Consider the following 20,156-nt stretch of genomic DNA (forward strand, 5'->3'; position numbering starts at 1 on the left):
ATCCAACGGTCCAAATTAAGGAGCTGTTGAGATCGAATAGACCGTGGGAAGCCTCGTGGCTTCCCAACGGTAACTGAGACCATTTGCAAAAGTTACTGATTTTCTGAAAAGTTGTCGGGCGACGCGCCCCCACACGCGAGTGGGGTGCACGCATCTGACAGAAAAAAAAAAAAAAAAAAAAGGGTTTGGAGCTCGGGCTCACGGGCTGTAAAAAATTGACAGGCCTCCTGCTTGGGCCTTCTCCACCAGCTCGAGCTCTTCAAGGCTGGAGTTAATTCACAGGGCCTCGGGCCCTTTCCTCTCCCCGTCCCCTGGCCTACATGCATGGCTAGAGCTGCTCTTAGACAACCATGCTGTTGCACTAACAACCATAGTTCAACCGTCGCTATATTAAAGCCTTCCTTGTTATCTAAAATTAAATTGAAATAGATAAACCGCTAAATTAAGGTAAAAATTATGTTAGCCTATAAACGTAGAAGATCAATTAATCATAAAGAAAACTTATGAGTTTCAATCTCTCGATAATGTAGGATTACAAGGATGAATTTGCTTCTTAGCTAATCCTCTCTAATTCCTTCCAAATAAAAAGTATAACTATAGTCTCATTTTTTTTTAATTATCTGAGTAGAAATTGCATTCAAAAAATCCATCCACAATGGAAATATATGTAGGTCCAGAAGGGTGCCTCAAAAACATCTAGGTAATAGTCTGTCTCCGGTCACAAACATAAGGGGCATTACAGATATGCCGCATAAGCAAGCAGGATTGGCCAACCTCCACCACTGTCAGGAGCATACATCTAGCGTCCTTCAATTAGTGTCATTGTAGCTTCATTTGTGAGGAAAGTATTCGAAGGCTGTGGTTGACGATGAGAGATTGTGTTTTGGATAGTGAATAGAGGCTGCTTAGGTTGTGCACCACCAATTACAGTTGTGGAACCATTTAGCATAAAAACTACATCCTGCATGCTCGGCCTATCCATCGCATTGTCCTGTACACAAAGCAGCCCAATATGCACACATTTCATTACTTCTGAAGCCGAATATGATTCAGCCGCCAGCATTTCATCTACCAACTCCAATTCCCTGCCTTCCTTCCATAGCTGCCATGCATAGGCTAGTAAGCCTAGCTGTCGATCATAGATATAGAAGGCGGTATTCTTCTTGCTGCTGATAATCTCCAATACCAAGACCCCAAAGCTGTAGACATCAGATTTTTGAGAAAATATTCCACCCATGGCATACTCCGGAGACATATATCCACTGCGCGAACATGAAACTCATTAGTATATATGTAGCTGACATAAGTGTTTGGTTTCTTCCTTTTAAGAACAATGTTACCAAAAAATACTTATGTAATGTGATCGATGCAACTAATTAGCAGTTTCTATCCAAACAGGAGGAGTCGGTTAAGATTTCATGATGCAATGCTAACCATTAGAACTTTTGGTTGCGAATGACATGTTCAACAATATATAGAAAGGCATGAATCTTACCGCGTTCCGGCAACTCTCTGAGTATTTTCTAAATTCTGTGTCCCTTCAACTGAACGTGCCAATCCAAAATCTGAAATTTTTGGGTTCATTTTCTCATCCAAAAGAATGTTGCTCACTTTTAGATCTCTATGTATTACCTTCAAATACGAATCATGATGGAGATAAACAAGCCCTCTGGCAACACCTTGAATAATATTAAAACGTGTACCCCAATCAAGCACTGCTCTTCTCATCGAATCTGATCATCAAATAATCAATCAATCCACCGATTAGAATCTAAAGATAAGAAATTTCAGAAAAGTGCAATTGAAACTAACCGAAAAGAAAAGTATCCAAGCTTTTGTTTGGCATGAACTCATAAATCAGTAACTTCTCATCCTCTTTAACGCAGTAACCCATGATTCTGACCAGATTTTTGTGTTGGAGATTGGAGATCAATAACATTTCATTCTTGAACTCCACTACACCTTGCCCTGAGGTACTGGATAGTCTTTTTACTGCTATTTCCTTCCCTTCTGCTAGCTTACCCTACGCAAAGTCGACAAATAAATCATTGCATTCATGTCTGTCTCTCTGTAACTATCATAAAAATAAGGGTAAATTACATAGTAGCCCCTCAGGTTTGAGGTCTATTACAACTCCACACAACATCTTTAAAACATTTCACTTTCATACATCATGTACCATTTTATTTCAAAATAATACCTCCGTTAGATTTTCCGTCCATTGATCCGTAGTGCTGACGTGGTTGCCACATTTGTACCACGTGGCTGCCAAATGTGTGCCACGTGGCAAAAAAATTAATTTTTTAATTTTTTTTTTTAAATCTAAATCTTCTAAATTAAAAAAAAAAGGTTAGAAAATCCAAAATCCCATCACCCCACCCACCCCCCCACCCCATACCTGCACCTTTGAAGGAAAAAAAAAACCAGAGAACAACCCAGATCCCATACCCCCCCCCCGAAAGCCATACCCCATACGACCACCCCCCAACCCAGATCCCATTACCACCCCCCGGCGCGAAACCCATATCCCCCCCGAACCGCAAGGACCTCCATGAGGAGCAGAGGGATCGAAGAGAGAGCTCTGCGGTGGTGATGGGGAAAGGGCGGCGTTGATCTGGGAAGATAGAAGGAAGATGAGGTGAAGAGAGGTGGGTCGCGGGTCGCAGCGGGGTGGGGGTGGGGGGAAGGGTTATGGGCTTTTTTTTTTCCCTCTTCTTCTTCTTCTTCTAGATTGCAGGTTTTTTACGGGTGGGGGACGAACTGGGTTTGAGGTTTTTTTTTTTTTTTCTTCTTCTTCCTCCCTCTTCTTCTTCTTCTTCTTGTTCCAGGTTTTTGGGTTCTGGGTTAGGTGGGTAGTCAGGGAGGGAGGGTGTCCTTTCCAAATCCGGTTTTGTGTGGGGGGGGGGGGGGGGTTGGGACTTTTCTGCAATCCGGTTTGGGGGGGGGGGACTTTTCTGGGTTTGGATGATTGGATTTGTTGGTTTTTTGGTTTGTGGGGTTACGGGGTTTGGGGGGGGGGACTTTTCTGGGTTTGGATTGGATTCGTTGGTTTTTTGGTTTGTGGGGTTACGGGGGTGGGGTTTTCTTTCAGCTTTTGATTTTGATTTTGAATTTGGTATAGGCGAAAGAGAGATGAGATTTTTGTGCGGGAGAGGAGAAGTGTTGCAGCCGGTGACGTGGTGTGGTTAACAGGATTACACCGGAAGCGAGGAAGATGAGGGTTGGGCAGAGGTTGATGTCTGGGCAGCGAGGAAGAGGAGGGACGTGATTACTCCGGCGTGGTGGTGGTTGATAGGTCGGTGTAAGACTGGGTTTGGGGAAGGAAGATGAAGATTGAAGGAGGGGCTCTTTCTCCCACAGCTGGGGTTTTTAGGGTTTTGGGTAGGGTGGGGGGGAGGCCAAGAGAAGAAAGACAGTACGGAAAGGGTGGGCTGGAGAAGGAGAAAGAAGGATATGAAGTTGGGTGGAGATGAAGACGATGACTTTTAATGGTTTTTTTTTTTTTAATAAGGTTAATATTATAATATTTTTAATGTATAAAAATTATTATTTTTCCACATGGCAGCCACATCAGCACAAATGTGGCAGCCACATCAGCATTTAACAGACTAGTGGATGGAAAATCTAACGGAGGTGTTATTTTGAAATAAAATGGTACTTGATGTATGAAAGTGAAATGTTTTAAAGTTGTTGTATGAGATTGTAATAGACCTCAAACCTGAGGGGCTACTATGTAATTTACCCTAAAAATAAGAATAATTACCCAATAAACTGGACCAAAGCCTCCTTGCCCGAGTTTGTTTTCTATGCTGAAATTGTCCGTAGCAACTAATATGCTATCAAAATCATAGATCATTAACTCAGACATATCATGTTTTCCACCTATATATTCTTGAAGGGTGTCCCTTGTTATTTTGATGTGTTTCCTTGTTAATTTGATGTGTCCTGATTTTGCAAATATACACATCGAACACTGAATCAAAGCAAAACAACTTACAAAGTTTTGAGAGATAATCTGCTAATGCATTATATTAATCCAACACCTCGATCTCTTTCACTTAATTACCTTTTTGCTTAGCTCTCATCCTGCAGATACCGAACACTACGGCACCCAATACACCGATAAAATAAACAACCGTAAGGCTCGCAATTAACTTTATTGGCTTTCCTTTACCTGTAAAATTTACAATACAAAAACAAGCATGAGATATATAGGAAAAGAAAAGTTACTGCTTGATAAATAGAGTTGTCCAAGGCTTCAAGCAGTTTTGAACCCAAAAAAAAAAGGCATCAAGCACTAGTATCATTAGTTCATATGCTAGTTCTGTGCATGCTTGGTGAATATAAACATCTACGCCATCAGAGGGAAACTCCTGCATATGAATGAGGTGTTTGGACCAGATTAAGCACCTTATTTTATAAACAAATGCATACGCTTTGTAAGAACAATTATTTAGGCGCACTGTCTTGCAGTCGGCGGATGTGCTGTCAGAATCCAAAGACACAAACTCATGAGAATCTGGTACTTTGAACCCTACCAGCTTCAGAAACCCATCATCATCTTCTTTTCCTCTCAATGTGAATGACATATTTGTGGATATTTCACAAAACAATTTGGTTTACCTCACACACCCTCCCATCCAGTTTCCACTGCTCCATTTCCCGTCTGACTTGGGTACGAACCCTTTCAAGCATTTGCAGTTGCAGATTGGTGAATATTTGTGACGGCGTCTCTTGGGAAATTCCAAGCAAGAATATCCCTGTTGACGGATCGCTTTCACTTTTCCAGGAAGTCATGGCAGTCCTCGTTCCAGAATTAATACCGTATCCCAGGAGCTGGCTTCGTAGCAGGGTATCACAAAGGTGATCAAAGCTCTGCTATAACAATTGATCAGCTCCTATATTATCTTTAACAACAAAGTTTCCATTGTCCATTGTCCCTGTACAGCACCGTCACTTTTGGGTCTACCTCTTCTGAAGCTTTATTTGTTTTTTAGAATAAAAACAGAACTCATCTTTCATATGCCCCCAGCTTTGAATATTATGAAGAGATAATTGTTTACCAAATCGAAAAGAACTTGGAGATGATACTAAGAAATCAGAAAAAAGAGGGCACCCACTTTGAAGTTTCGTTTCCCATGGAAAGCCACATGGGTTTTGTCATGGTAATATGAAAGAAATTGGATGGAATTGTGAGCGCCCACAATAAGAGTGAGAAAGTTATTGAACGTGCCGCAGAAGATGTCTGCTCAACCATTGAACGTGCCGCATGGAAAACAGGGCTCACTGTATTGTGTATGTTGCAGGACTGCGCAGTAGGAAGCCTTATGCTGGTATTGCATTGGTAGTAAAACGTCATGTTTGCATAACCAGAGTCATAATCAAACAGAGAAAGTTGAGGGTGGTGTTGACGAAAGTCGGAGGACAGATAGTACCCCAGTAATCCTGCCTACCTTAACAGTACGAGGAGTAGTAGTAGAATTTATTTCAAGAATTCTAAAGCTCAGACCTTTCATGTTGATCACAGGGACTTTGTTTAGACATTGGACCTCGTACCCTGGCTGACCACAGTAACTGTTGGAATTTATTAGGTTTATTTAGGAAATTAATTAAGATTTGATTTGATTTTGTAGTAGGGTATTTTTGGCATTTAAGCATTAGGGTTTCTTAGGTTTATTGCTCTATAAATAGAGCTTGTAATTTAGTTTGAGAACAAGTCAGTCACAATGTAGTCTCTAGGGTTTTTGTAGCCGCCTCGGCATTCTCAACTTGTTCAATAAAATTCCTATTATTTTGTAGTTTTGTTTGTTCCGCACTCTGATATTCAACTTGGTATCAGAGCAGGTTTGATCCTTCGGGATTTAATCTGCCATTGATTCATATCAGTTTGTTTGTTGTCCGTTCGTTTTTGTCCCGTACTCCGTTCTCTGACCTGCACCCACGCAACCTGGTCCGCATCGCACCACCATCTGACCACACCCACAATCTGCTCGATCTGCACCCGCACCTGAACCCATCACAACGCATCGCATCTGTTCTATCCCTCTAATCTGCATCTGCCCCAACTCTGGTCAGCACCTCCCCAGCCACTGACGCTGCTTCTGCACCCTTGAAGGTTTCTGTTGCAACCTGTGAGAGCAACCTGCACTTTTGTATCGCCACAAAGAAAAAAGAAAGAAAAGAAAGACTGATGTTGGTGGTTCGCACAGAAGGAAAAAAAGGGAAGGAAGAAGGAAGAAAAAAAAAAAAAAAGGGAAAAAAAGAGAAAAAAAAAATGTTTGGATTTTTTTGTTTTGCTGTTAGTTTAAGGCCCATTTGGGCAAAAGGAAAAAAAAAATATTTGGTTGGATTTTTTGTTTGTTTGTTGGGTATTGGCATCGACATTTGCACTGGCGTTGGCATTGGAATCTTGCACCGGCACTAGCATGGAAATCTTGCACTAGCACTGGCATTGGAATCTTGCACTGGCACTGGCATTGAAATCTTGCACTTGCACCGATAGAATTTTGTATTGAAATTGGCATCGGAAGTTAGCATAACAAAGCTTGCATCCACATCGTTTGTTGGCAAACTCATGTCGTATACCGCCATGAGTTTGACGGGGGGTGTTGGAATTTATTAGGTTTATTTAGGAAATTAATTAAGATTTGATTTGATTTTGTAGTAGGGTATTTTTGGCATTTAAGCATTAGGGTTTCTTAGGTTTATTGCTCTATAAATAGAGCTTGTAATTTAGTTTGAGAACAAGTCAGTCACAATGTAGTCTCTAGGGTTTTTGTAGCCGCCTCGGCATTCTCAACTTGTTCAATAAAATTCCTATTATTTTGTAATTTTGTTTGTTCCGCACTCTGATATTCAACTGTCACCCTTTGTTTACCCCATAAAAGGGGTAGGAGATGTTTCCGACGCCACCACAATTGATAGAGCTGCTGCAGTTTGTGAATTGTGCATCATCCTGGCATAGACTTAACTCGATGTTGATCGAAAGGAAGGAAGCGATCAAAAGAAATGGAAAAAACGATTGGAGCTGAAAGGAATGCATGATGGACGTTGGAGGAAAAAGCTCAGCAAAGAGACTGGAGCGTCATGTTTGTATAACCAGAGCCATAATCAAACAGAGAGAAGTTGAGGGTGGTGTTGACAAAAGTCGGAGGACAGATAGTACCCCAGTAATCCTGCCTAGCAACCTTAACAGTCAGAGGAGTAGTAGTAGAATTCATTTCAAGAATTCTAAAGCTCAGACCTTTTATGTTGATCACAGTAACTAGCTCTGTTTACCCCATAAAAGGAGTAGCGCCACCACAATTGATATCGCTGCTGCAGTTTGTGAATAGATCATTCTGGCATAGACTTAACTCGACGTTGATCGAAATAAAGGAAGCGATCAAAAGAAATGGATACAACGATTGGAGCAGAAAGAAATGCATGATGGATGTTGTAGGAAAAATCTCAGCAGAGATTGGAGCATCAGATGGAATGGGGAATTAGTAAAAGGAGTAAGAGTCAGGTCTCTTTGTTTCGTTTTAATATATAGTTTTTTCCAACTTCCAAATCTTGAAATGTAGGCCCTTTGAAATATTCAAAGATACGAAACAGTAGCCTCTTTTTTTTTCTGCAATGTTTTTTTTCTCATTTTTCTGTCATTCATATTTGAATTTCGACCAAAAAATGATATTTGAATTTCTTGTACACCGGCCAATCCGAAGAAGCCACGTACAAGTTTAATATTATTTCTGGTATGGAAAATATGTAGCAAAGTCAAGGGACGACGGAGTCAACTCCATAAGCTATGTAGCAAAGTCGAGGGATCATGGAGTCACCACCAAAAGGAGAAAATATTTTAAGAGAGCTATTATTTCCACTCCAATGTCTTATTTTTCTATCTATTTTTTTATGAATTTTTTAATTACAAATTTGTCTATTTGTAAAATAACTAATAAGGACCTTAGTTACCTCATTTTGCATTACTATTTTTGTTTATAAAAAATAAAAAATAAAAATTTAGGCATGATAACTTTCACCCTATGTTTATATGTATTGCCTTCTACATAAGAAGAACGTATAAAAAAATAGTTTGAAACCCTAAACCTAGTTTTATCTATCTTTCATATGGCCCCAGCTTTGACTATTATGAAGGGATAATTCGTTACCAAATCGAAAAGCATAACTTGGAGATGATGTTAAGAAATCAGAAAAAACGAGGGCACCCAATTTGAAGTTTCGTGTACCACGGAAAGCCACATGGGTTTTGTCATGGTAATATGAAAGAAATTGGTTGGAATTGTGAGCGCCCACAATAAGAGTGAGAAAGTTACTTGGTAGTGAGCATGGTTACTGCACTAGTTTAAGAAAACAAAGAAGGGGAGCAAACTTAGAAGAACGCACTTGAAAAAATGATGTGTGGAAATAAATAACGCACTTTAAGAAAATGGTGTGTAAAAATTTCTTACTTTCTAAGAAATAAGATAAAATTTAAAAGCGTTCATAGTTAGATTAGCCACTTTAATATGAATATCATTACTCTATACCTAACAGATCAGCCACCTTAATAGAAAAATTGGCTTAATCTTGGATTTGTATACCTAAACCGCTCTGCACTTAGATTACAATCATCAAACTCAACAGAGACTGACACGTTGTCGGTGGAATGGATATAGTTGTATGGTAGGTCATGTGTCTATTTCGACAACAATATACTGTTTGACATGTAAAACTGGAATTTAAAAGAAAAATTTTGCAACGTGAGAAGAGCAACAAAAAGGGTTGAGTAGAAAGGCACCAACAAAGGCTCAAACTGTTAGAGTTTATGTTTTGGAATTCTGGGAATGGAAAAAAATTGCAGAGACAATCAGAGAAGAAAACGCGACGGTGATTCATTCATCAGCTCACACAAAAATGAGAGGGAATATTACCGTTGCTACATGATGGGAGAGAGCAGTTATACATCAACCCAAGCTGACCAAAACATGAACAATCTTTAGGGGTGGATTTGTTGTCAGACTGGACTAATTTCAAAGATTCAGTTAGAATAGCTTAAATTAGACGGAATTAGTGAAACTTTTGGTGTAGCATAGGACTAAACAACATAATGATAACCAAATCTAATATTATATTAATTAATTAATTATTATTATTAATATTTTATTAATATTTATTATTATTTTATTCTTACTTTTATTCACCTTTTCCCATTCTAGAAACCTCGCTAGTCCCCTACTGCTTCTTTTCCGTTCATCTCCCTCATCCTTCATAATATTGCTGTTTCCTCGCCCTCTATTTCTCTCCTCTCCCTCTGTTTCTTCCCAATTTTTCTCCATCCTAATCCCTTTTTTTTCTTCGTCCCTCTAACTCTTCATCTCCATCATTTTCTCCCTATTATTCTCCGTTCATCTCCCTTTTTTTCCTAATTTTTTTAGGGCCCAATTGGCAAATCAGAACCCAGATCAGAGTCTGGGTCATCTGGGTATTCATCGGGCCTGCTTCTCCGGCATCAACGGCGAAGGTCTGCGATCAGGGAGTCTGGAGTGCATGGGTGATTAGAACGACTGTTGTGCATATGTGATTTGGCAACTGCTGTGAGTAATGAAACGCACAGCGATTTTGTAATTTTCCTTTTGCTTTTTTGTTTCAAATTTTGGGTTTGGATCTGGTTATGAAAATGGAAAGATTGTAGAATTTTTTGCCTTTTTTGCCTTTTTTGTTTCGATTTTTGCGGGATTTAGGTTTGTAAATGGTAGATGAGAGGTGAGAAGCAGGGCAGAGATGCGAGAGGGGATCTCGGTTTAGATTCCTTCCCGCTGCTTCCTAATTTTAGCATGGGACCAGATAGCTCACATTTTACGACTAATCATCTAAAAACAAAGAGCAAGCTAGGAATTTCAAATGCGTAATTTACAAGAGAATGACAAGGGACAAACGTACCTCCGCTTTGACTTGAATTACATATGGATGCATAGGCTTGATCTGCGCAAAAGCAACTGAATCCAGAATTAGTACTAGTGTCAAGCCCACACTGTCCTCCTGATTTCAAACATCTGTCGCATTGATCGTTGTCAATCTCTAATTGCAGTGAGAAACCCCCTTCTACCGCATCGGTGACAATTGTTTGACTGGGCTCAGTGGCGGACTCTATAGCAAGAGCAGCTTCTTCATAAACGGGAACAATAACCTCATGTGTACAGCTCACAGAATATGGCTGACCAGCTGTCACCGGTTGTGTCAAATAGTAAACAAGGCTCACTGTATTGCTTATGTTGCAGGACAGCGGACTAGGAAGCGTTATGGCGGCAGAGCATTGGTAGTAAAACGTCATGTTTCTATAACCAGAAACATAATCAAACAGAGAGAAATTGAGGGTGGTGTTGACAAAAGTCTGAGGACAAATAGTACGCCAGTAATCGTTCCTAGCGACCTTAACGGTCCGAGAATTTGTAGTGTTCATTTGGAGAATTATATAGCTCGCACCCTTCATGTTGAACACAGGGAAGTTGTTTAGGCATTGGACCTCAAATCCGGGTTGACCACAGTAACTAGCTCGGTTTACCCCCCAAAAGGGATAGGATATGCCTCCGACGCTACCACAAGTGATATTGCTGCTGCAGTTTGTGAATTGTTGATTCTGGCATAGACTTAACTCGACGTTGATCGAAAGGAAGGAAGCGATCAAAAGAAATGGAAACAACGATTGGAGCAGAAAGAAATGCATGATGGATGTTGGAGGAAAAATCTCAGCAAAGAGATTGGAGCACCAGATGGAATGGGGAATTAGTACAAGGAATAGGAGTCAGGTCTCTTGTTTCGTTTTAATATATAATTTGTTCCAACTTCCAAATCTTGAAATGTAGGCCCTTTGAATTATTCACATTTCAATTATACGAAACAGTAGCCTCTCTTTTTTTCGCTATGTTTCTTTTCTCATTTTTCCGTCGTTCATATTTGAATTTCGACCAAAAAATGATATTTGAATTTCTTGTACACCGGCCAATCCGAAGAAGCCACGTACAAGTTTAATATTATTTCTGGTATGGACAATATGTGCCAAAGTCAAGTGAGGACGGAGTCAAACTCCAGAAGCTATGCAACTAGTCAAGGGATGATGGAGTCAATGAAAGGTACCACCAAAAGGAGAAAATATTTTAATTTTATTTATCATTGCACAGATGTAAAGAAAATGCCAGTATAAAACAGTAAAATTACATGGAGAGCCACTTTTTGGACAACATTTTACGGAGGGATAACAAATTTTCTTAATCGCAAGGAGTAATGCTATATTTATTATATATTTGTATTATTTCTTTAGTACAGGTAGTGTGGATGTAAATTTTCGTCATCTTTTTCTTTGATGAAAATGCAAAATAATAATACCTAAGATTAAGATAAAAAACCTCACGAGCTCACGATGAATGAGGAGGCTATGACCAAAAAATCTCCTATGATAAAATTAGAATTCTAAAAAGATTGTGTTTAGGAGTTTGTTGGTAACAAATGGCTTAGCATTCTAGTTGGATGAAAATGAGTATTTATAGGAGGGTGGCTAGCCCTATTGGTGGAGAGTGGCCAGCCATATATAATGTAATTGGGTGATAATGGCGTTTTATGATTCATATAACCGACACAACTTAGTAGGAAAAAGTTTTATTGTTGTTGTTGAATAGTGCCTTCAATCAGTTAAATCTTAAATGTCGTCCTGTATTTTGAATGAGAGTCACATTTCCAACAAAATAGAATAGGACATAGTACAACAACAATAACAACAACCAAACATTTTTTCACTAAATAGAACATAGTACATAGTAAAATAAAATAAAAGTTCAAATAGACATGTCATTTAAATGAAGATTAGAGCATATGAAATGAGCTTCAAACTGTTGGAGTACATACCATCAATGAGAGCTTCAACCAAGACTTTTCCCATATGCTGCTTAAGCGTTTCAAATGTTTCCAGGGATTCTATAACTCTCACCCCATTTTATATTCTTTATTATTGAAAGCAGCCCTGAAAATGCAGTACGATCACAAGAAGTTTTGAAGAAAACAGATTTTAACATGACACAGAGAGAGAGAGAGAGAGAGAGAGAGAGCAGTAAAACACAATGGTGCCAAACTCTTTAAGGATAAAACTTTTTGAGCAGTACCTCATCTTGCATTTCATCTTCATCATCAGAAAGGACTACACGAATGCGTTTATGCCCAATGACTGTCTGCTCATTGGTATTTGTCTTAGACAAATTTTGGATGAAACATTAGTCTGGAAGGTGATATTTTGTTTTCCTAAAGGAGTGGATTTCACCTTGACTGAAGCTTTGGTGGAACATTTGAGAGAAATTAAAGGTTCATCATCGTTTAACTTTTCCACACTGGATAAAGACTGATCTGCTGGAACTAGATTTTCTAATCTCTGAAGAACAGCATGCATTATACGTAAGATCAGACAGATGACCACTCCCTTCTGTATCAGATTCAGAGCAGCGATCCTCTGACACATTCTCTTTTTCAAGATCTTTATGATCTGATTTCTTCAATTCTTCAATACGAAGCTGCAATCTCCTACAAAGAGTTATCTACCTTTAAAAAAAAAAAACTTAAAAGAAAACTCCATCCAAATAATGATGCAACAAAAAATCTAATACATAAACCACTCGATAATTATTTTCCATATCAAGAACTCCACTTCACCCTATTTGGGTAAGGGGCTCGCACAAATTACCTGGCCTATACGACATTGTCAAATCTTATCATGTGACTATAGTGCATATTTTCTAGCGCAGTTAGCTGCACCGAAGGAAGGTTAGCCTCAACAGCCAGCCTGCAAGACATTAATATGAATTCAACACAACACAACCTTGAAGGAAAGTAAATTTCTTTTTAGGTCAGAAAAGAAGTAAGCTTTTTTGGAGGTCATAAAAGTTAAAAGAAATTATACAATTACACACAAATTTACAAATGAATGGTAGTGTACCTTAAGAACTGGAGTAATTACCAACAGCTCCTATATGGAAACAAACTCAACACAGCCCAAATACTGGGATTGGTTACATGACTCTTTCACAAACACCTTGGGGTACTCAAGAGTCAAAATGAGCTTTCTTTCATATAAGCCTCTAATATAAATCCTCGCTCACAAATAAATTTCAATCAATTCATTTGAATTTTTTTTTCATTTTCTCTCGGTTGTAAACTCCCTGAGAACCATTAAGCCACACATGTATTACATGGGACTATTGAACTTTTCAGATGAATAAAATGATTCTTAAATATTTGAAAATCATAACAAGATATCATAAACCATGTGAGTTGTGATGATGATGTCAATAAATAAATGCAGCAGTTTATAAAAGTGAAGGGAAACCTGAATTGAACTAAAATGTGCTTGAGACCAATTACTATCCTTAAGGTTCTTAATGACAATTATTTAATGCAAAAATTAAAGGGCCTAGAAACACAGTTTTTAACTCAAGCCCTCTAGAATTGACTCTGTTATGTCTGAGAAACAAGCTGGTTCTGGTTTGGAAAACTACTAATCATGTACATTTCAAATAAGGATGACTTAGAGAATAATACTAGGAAAACTGGTGCACTGCTTTTGACACGTCCCGACCCCGATATTCCCTGAATATCCGGATAGGCACGTGCTGGCCGACACCAAGGGTGACCGAAGCCATTTATTGAATACAAGAGTAATGATTAGGAGGAAATGAACATGAATACTCATTAGAATCTAAGGTGCACAGAATACGTTCAAATTCAAGATCACAAAAGAAAAGATCAATACAAGATATCACACAAGTGAGTGATAGACTGCTACTGGTAGGGGAATGCCTCGTACGTTGTGTAGTAGTCCTTGTTTCTAAGACCTGAATGGGGGCGCAAAACAAATGTGAGTGGACAAAGTTCATATATACAATACTTATAATACAGTTATCAAGATATTAACCCCCACAATTTATATAAAGAAAACTACTAGCATAATAAGTGATAGTTTTACTGAAAATCCTAGCATGCCAAAAACATCTCAAAAGACATATCGCGGAAAACAAAATATCAATCATCTCACAGATCGTCTCGTAAGCGCGGTGTGCTGCCAGTAAGATCACTGAATAAATATAACTCCCGGCTCTATGCCAGCACCGTGGTCTCTGCGCCCGTAGCCAGAGATTACCAACTCCCGGCCCAATGCCTGCTCCATGTCCCTTAGCCCGTAGCTAGGGATTATTTCTCCCGGCCTATCTACCAACACCAGATCCTCGCCCCAAGCGGCATAGTGTCCACTAGGTATGCACAAATAGTTATACCTCTCATAAATAACCACTTCATAGTATAAAGTCATCCATCGTCTATACTATAAAGAGGGGTTTCTAAAACATGTTCTAGCATCCTATCGTCATCCATCAGATAGTCTACCAATTCATGGTTTTTATAGAAAATACGATATATCAAACTATAGCTCAATATAGGCTAATAATTAATTCCTCACAAAAAATGAGACGATAAACAACATATTCCATAAACATGCTTAACATAAAATCAGTTCATAAACTCGTAAGGCATGCTATTCATTTATGCACTTAAATTATGAAATCATGTAAATTTTAGAAGGGGTCCACTCACCGAATTGTGAGCACAATCCTTAATAGGTGCCTAATTCTCTGTGTTATGCCTCATAATATTTGCACCTATAAAAATATTAATTTAAGCATTCCCCAAAAATTATCCCAAATTCGAAGCAGCGATCAAACCATTTCCAATCATCACCAAATTAAACTAAAATCTCATAGATGTGATTAGGAAAAATTACCTAGATTTCAATTTAGGAGGATTTTGGACCCATTAATCTCGGATTCATCGAGATTCCACCAAGATGGCACTGGTGGTGCTTACCCATTTTCTGGAAAACAAGACAGAACATGCAGAGGTTGAAAACCTAGAATCTCACTTAGATTTTTAATCCAGTATCACACGAAAGGATTACAAGATTTACCTAAACACATATTTGGGCACCAAGTGGTCGTGTCCGTCACAAATTTGCGGGGAAAGACCAAGGAATGTTGCCGGTTTCCTGAGTTCGTGCACAGTAAAATTCAGGGGGTTAAATCCTTGAATTTCACCTCAAATTTTCACTAGAATCACACTCAAAGGTTCAGATGACTTACCAGAATACGAAAATAGATAAATTCGAATCAAATCCCCTTGGATTTGATGAAGCTTTGCCGGACATCTTCACCGTAAAAACTGAAAAAATTATGCAGAGGTTCCCTAGAGTTAAAACCCAGAAGTTTCTCACTCAAATTCGACATATAAGGGTTTCAAGACATTACCTTAGATGAGAAATTCCCTAGTTTGGGACGGGTTTGCTTCAGAACTCGTCAGAGTTCCGCCGGATGGGACTGCTAGATGTTAAGGTTGAAGAACAAAAAATTATAGGGGTTTTAGACCTTAGATTTCAAGTCGACTTGAACATTCAGGGCTTGAGAATGATACCTGAAACATTATAGGGGAAATCTCAAGCCAAAGCAGGGACTAGGAGGCTGAGCTCCTCCCTAGATTCGGCGAGAACTATGAAGCTCTTTGTTCAGCTTCACTCCGTCCTCAAACTGGACATGCATCACCACCATTCGATTTCCTAAGCCATATATATGCTTAATTTGAGGGTTTAGAGGTACGATTTAAACGGAGGTTTAGGATGGTGATGGTCTGTGGCATTCAGTGCAGAGAATAGAGGTGAGGGAGAAAAGAGAGAGAGAGAGAGAAAGAAAGAAAGAAAGTTACGGGAGAGGTGAGAGAGAGGAGAGAGGGAATTATGTGTGTGTGTGTGTGTTAGAAATCAGAAAAAGAAGGAAAAACCAGGGACACAAAAACAAGGTGGGCCCCCTGGGCACACCTATTAAGGCCTTAAAAACATTTTAAAAAAAATAAAAACTCAAAATTACCTTTATAATTGGGAGTGGGGTTTTACAATCTACCCCCCTTAAAGAAATTTCATCCCCGGAATTGGAAATAACTGGCTACACTGTAAAACTTGAAAATAGGAAGAAGAATTTATGTATAAAGAGAAATCAAGTCAGAGTGGGTGCATCAACGAGAATATGCCACACCGTCGCGAGCGGTTTGCCAAATCTTCTATCATGCCTCCAAGCTCTTACTTTCTTTCCCCATCAATGGAAAAGTAGAAACATACTTTAATGAAATATAAAGTCGAAAACACAAAATAGCTTAAGGCCAAAAGTAAGGACGTAAAATACGATAACATCAAAATAGATAGGTAAAAACATATAGGTCGAAAACTCGTGCAAAACTTAAAACTGAAAACGGAAATACTTCCCCCAAAACATTTGTAACGTCAAAATAAATAACTAGTAAAGGAAGTTAAAATATTTATACTAAAAATCCAAAATTGGAAATGAAAGTGGGTCTTGCCCAAGAATTCGAAACGTCACGTTCTGAGAATAGATGTGTTTTTGGGCCAAGCCCCAACAATAATAAATCTGTAACCACTGCTGAAGATAGGTCTTCCTGCCCACTTGCTTAACGAACCCAACAAATAAGCTATTGATATCACAGTCTGCAGCCCGCAATATCGACCACACATTTGTTGTCTCGATAAGCAAGTAGTAATTTCCTGAGGATGTACAATTCCACACGTCGTAAATTCGATCCTCCAAATATTAGTCCACAATACTCCTCTGTCAATCAATGTTGCCCGTAGGAAACTCTCGTACCATGTCGTAGAAAGTGCCATACACCAAACTGATTAAAACAGAAACTGTCGTCGTAAAACTCTATCTAGCACCAAACATCATATTCTTCTTAGTTCTTCCAAATGTGACCAACTACTCCAGAGTTTCACCAATAAAGAACCCATTTGAAAACTGTACCTTGAGATTCAAGAGAAGTGGCTACCATGTTAGTAGCATACCCAAAAGCTAGAGCCAAGCAAGCAGAAAACAACGAGTCACTTTCCCAACAAGCAGTATCTCTTGGGAGCTGTTGTAGTGCTCAATCCACCTCCCTATTTTTGCTAATTTGCAGATTTCTAGTCAACCAAGATCAAAGTTAGTGGAAAGGACTCGCAAATGATCATCCTAACAACCAAAGAGAGCACACACCTTTCGAGAGAAGTGTAAAGATTATCCAATTCTCGCCTCGACCATGTTGTAGTGCCATCCCAGAATGCACTAAATAGATATGCTAGAAGTGTTTCGACATCCGCCTACTCACAACAATAAGGTTCGGAAATGAAGCAGTGAAAAGATGCTTTGAGACAAACACATAACGTTGGAAAAGAACCGTTGTGATGCCTATGAATTATAGTAAGATGGTGATACAATCCGCCGACATTCTGTACTAAAACCTTTAACCAACTCTTATTAAAAGACCGCTCAAACCTTACGCCCACTTGTTCGCGAATCGAAGAATCCTGGTGCGAAGTAGTGGAAAGCTACGTTGAGGCAAACACATCACATCATCAAAAATGTCTACCAGAGTACGATATGATGGTTATGAATTGTAGCAAGATAATGAGTGGTGACCATTCAATTCAGCATGAAGATAGTGATGCAATCTGCTAATCATCTGCACCACAATCTTGACCAATCTCTTACCAAAAGACGACTCAAACTTCACACCCACGAGGAACTCTTTCTAGTAAGTCTGGTAAGTTTGTGAAAAGGTTATGCTCATATCATTCCTGTTCGAATTGACACGAACTGGGCTGCACACTTTCGCCGAAACGATCGATCGTGAATTTCTCACTGATTGAGCAAGAAACCATGTCGAGAAGGCTGAAAACACTCAAGAATTTGAGGGTTAAAACAAGTTCATTACAATCTGTTCATCCTCGGTGTATTGTTCTAGCATGATCCAGTTTACATTGAGAAACAAACAAGCGAATGAAGGTAAAGATGCAGAAATAAAAGTCATTGTTTCTGATTATTCGGTTAAACATCATTGTAAGGTTGACTGGTTTCTTAGCCAAAAGAAAATAGGTATAAGCTCAAGTATAGTTGAAAACTGTTAATAAGATTTGACGAGGTCAAAGACATTTCGCAATTCACAATACTTTGTACGAGCTGTTTCAAAGTTCAAAAATTAAACATAGAACCTCTGAATCAATAGAATGATGAAGAAGAAAGATACAAAGCAGCCTGCGTATGCATGCAGTGACACGATTGGCTATCTTAAAGTGATGCTCTTGAGAAAACCAAGGCTTAATGAGTCCAGAGAAGTTTAGAGCAAAGCTCGATCTTCATACAATGATGAATATGATGGAGTCTCAAGCCATTACACTGAAAACTTACAGGGTTGAACAGTTTGTGGACAAGAGCACTGGTCAGCTAGGCTACAAGCAAGAGACTAAGTTCACCTATACCAATAAGTACGAGAACTAGAAGCTAGGGTTTACCACCAACTACCAAACCCAGGTTAAGTTCAAGGAGTTTGTTTATCCAAACAAGACTGGATCTTCATCATCCCAGTCCAACTACAACAACAAGAAAAATCACAACTCCATTTTGGGAAATTGATGAGAATAGCGTCTGCTACCGAGGAGTTTCCTAAGAAAAATAATTAATGTAAACGAAGTCAACACTTGAAGAATATGGTGTAAAGCTGACAGTTAGAGGTTAGTGAACTTGACTTCATCGTTGGAATAAGCAAGAAGGTTATCGATAGAATAATCACCGAAGATTCATTCTAAAGATTCACATGAATATCCTCAGTGGAAATGAGTCCAAGAACATTGATTTGCTCCCACCAACTACCACCTATTAACAGTCGTCACCAATAGCACTTAATTGCTTATTTAGCACGCACTTCGAATGTTTCGAGCAATTTCCAAGAGATATGACTCTGTCCGCCATTCCCAAAGAATGCACGCTGCAGAGTATCGTCCTATGTTGAAAGTCGTCTAACAAATCAAACACGTCACTGATGAGGCACAATCCCAACACAAATTATCTTTTTGCTTTTTTGTTTAGAATTTTGTGTTTAGATCTGGTTATGAAAATGGAAAGACTGTAGAATTTTTTGCCTTTTTTGTTTCGATTTTTGCGGGATTTATGTTCGTAAATGGTAGATGAGAGGGGAGAAGCAGGGGTAGAGTTGCTAGAGGGGATCTCGGTTTAGATTCCTTCCCTCTGCTTCCTAATTTTAGCATGGGACTAGATAGCTCACATTTTACGACTAATCATCTAAAACAAAGAGCAAGCTAGGAATTTCAAATGCGTAATTTATAAGTGAATGACAAGGGACAGACGTACCTCCGCTTCGACTTGAATTACTAGTTCCATTACATATGGATGCATAGGCTCGATTTGCGTAAAAGCAACTGAATCCAGAATTACTAGTAGTGTTAAGCCCACACCGTCCGCCTGAGTCCAGACATTTGTTGCATTCATCGTTGTCAATCTCCAATTGTAGTGAGAAACCCCCTTCCACCGCATCGGTGACAATTGTTTGACTGGGCTCAGTGGCGGCCTCTATAGTAAGAGCAGCTTCTGTATAAACGGGAACAATAGCCTCATGTGTACAGCTCACAGAAGATGCCTGATCAACTGTCACCGGACGTGTCAAATAGTAAACAAAGCTCACTATATTGCTTATGTTGCGGGACTGCGTACTAGGAAGCGTTATGGCGGTAGGGCATTGGTAGCAAAACGTCATGTTTGTATAACTAGAAACATAATCAAACAGGGGAGAAGTTGAGGGTGGTGTTGACAAAAGTCCAAGGACAAATAGTATCCCAATAATCGTGCCTAGCAACCTTAACTTTCCAAGAGTTTGTTGTAGTGTTCATTTGCAGAATTCTATAGCTCGCACCCGTCATGTTGAACACAGGGACGTTGTCTAGGCATTGGACCTCATATCCGGGTTGACCACAGTAACTAGCTCGGTTTACCCCCCAAAAGGGATAGTATATGCCTCCGACGCCACCACAATTGATATCGCTGCTGTAGTTTATGAATTGTTGATCATTCTGGCATAGACTTAACTCGACGTTGATCGAAAGAAAGGAAGCGATCAAAAGAAATGGAAACAACGATTGGAGCAGAAAGAAATGCATGATGGATGTGGGGAAGAAAAGGCTCAGCAAAAAGACTGGAGCATCAAATGAAATGGGGAACTAGTAAAAGGAATAAGAGTCAGGTCTCTTGTTTCGTTTT

The 20,156-nt window shown here is 39.2% G+C and overlaps 1 protein-coding gene and 1 long non-coding RNA gene across 3 annotated transcripts; one reads left to right on the forward strand and one right to left on the reverse strand.

Annotated features, from left to right (window-relative positions):
* Positions 1-473: 473 nt before the first annotated feature.
* LOC126609652 (cysteine-rich receptor-like protein kinase 44) lies at positions 474-20,056 on the reverse strand. Of its 2 annotated transcripts, XM_050277520.1 has the most exons (7): positions 19,757-20,056; positions 9,922-10,411; positions 4,067-4,174; positions 3,764-3,945; positions 1,813-2,023; positions 1,496-1,733; positions 474-1,262 (listed from the first exon to the last, which is right to left on the reverse strand). In XM_050277520.1, exons 1-7 carry the CDS (start codon positions 20,054-20,056, stop codon positions 800-802), a joined length of 1,992 nt encoding a protein of 663 aa, XP_050133477.1. In that variant the 3' UTR covers positions 474-799. The 2 variants fall into 2 exon arrangements, with proteins under 2 accessions (XP_050133477.1, XP_050133478.1); XM_050277521.1 differs by lacking the exon at positions 9,922-10,411 and having other exon boundaries at positions 19,254-19,779.
* Positions 5,207-19,852, forward strand: LOC126609670 (uncharacterized). The gene is made up of 3 exons (XR_007618224.1): positions 5,207-5,344; positions 7,074-7,203; positions 19,773-19,852. It is a non-coding gene; the product is annotated as an uncharacterized LOC126609670 (long non-coding RNA).
* Positions 20,057-20,156: the final 100 nt, after the last annotated feature.

This window comes from Malus sylvestris, chromosome 17 (genome assembly GCF_916048215.2).
Source record: "Malus sylvestris chromosome 17, drMalSylv7.2, whole genome shotgun sequence".
Taxonomy (NCBI): domain Eukaryota; kingdom Viridiplantae; phylum Streptophyta; class Magnoliopsida; order Rosales; family Rosaceae; genus Malus; species Malus sylvestris.

What these genes read in the sequence shown, in the direction of transcription:
- LOC126609652 (XM_050277520.1), bottom strand. Translation starts at nt 20,056, where the DNA reads ATGCATTTCTTTCTGCTCCAATCGTTGTTTCCATTTCTTTTGATCGCT. An exon ending in GATGAGAGCTAAGCAAAAAG is followed by an intron (nt 3,946 to 4,066) that starts GTAATTAAGTGA and finishes TTGCAAAATCAG; the next exon opens with GACACATCAAATTAACAAGG. An exon ending in CTTGGATACTTTTCTTTTCG is followed by an intron (nt 1,734 to 1,812) that starts GTTAGTTTCAAT and finishes TTTGATGATCAG; the next exon opens with ATTCGATGAGAAGAGCAGTG.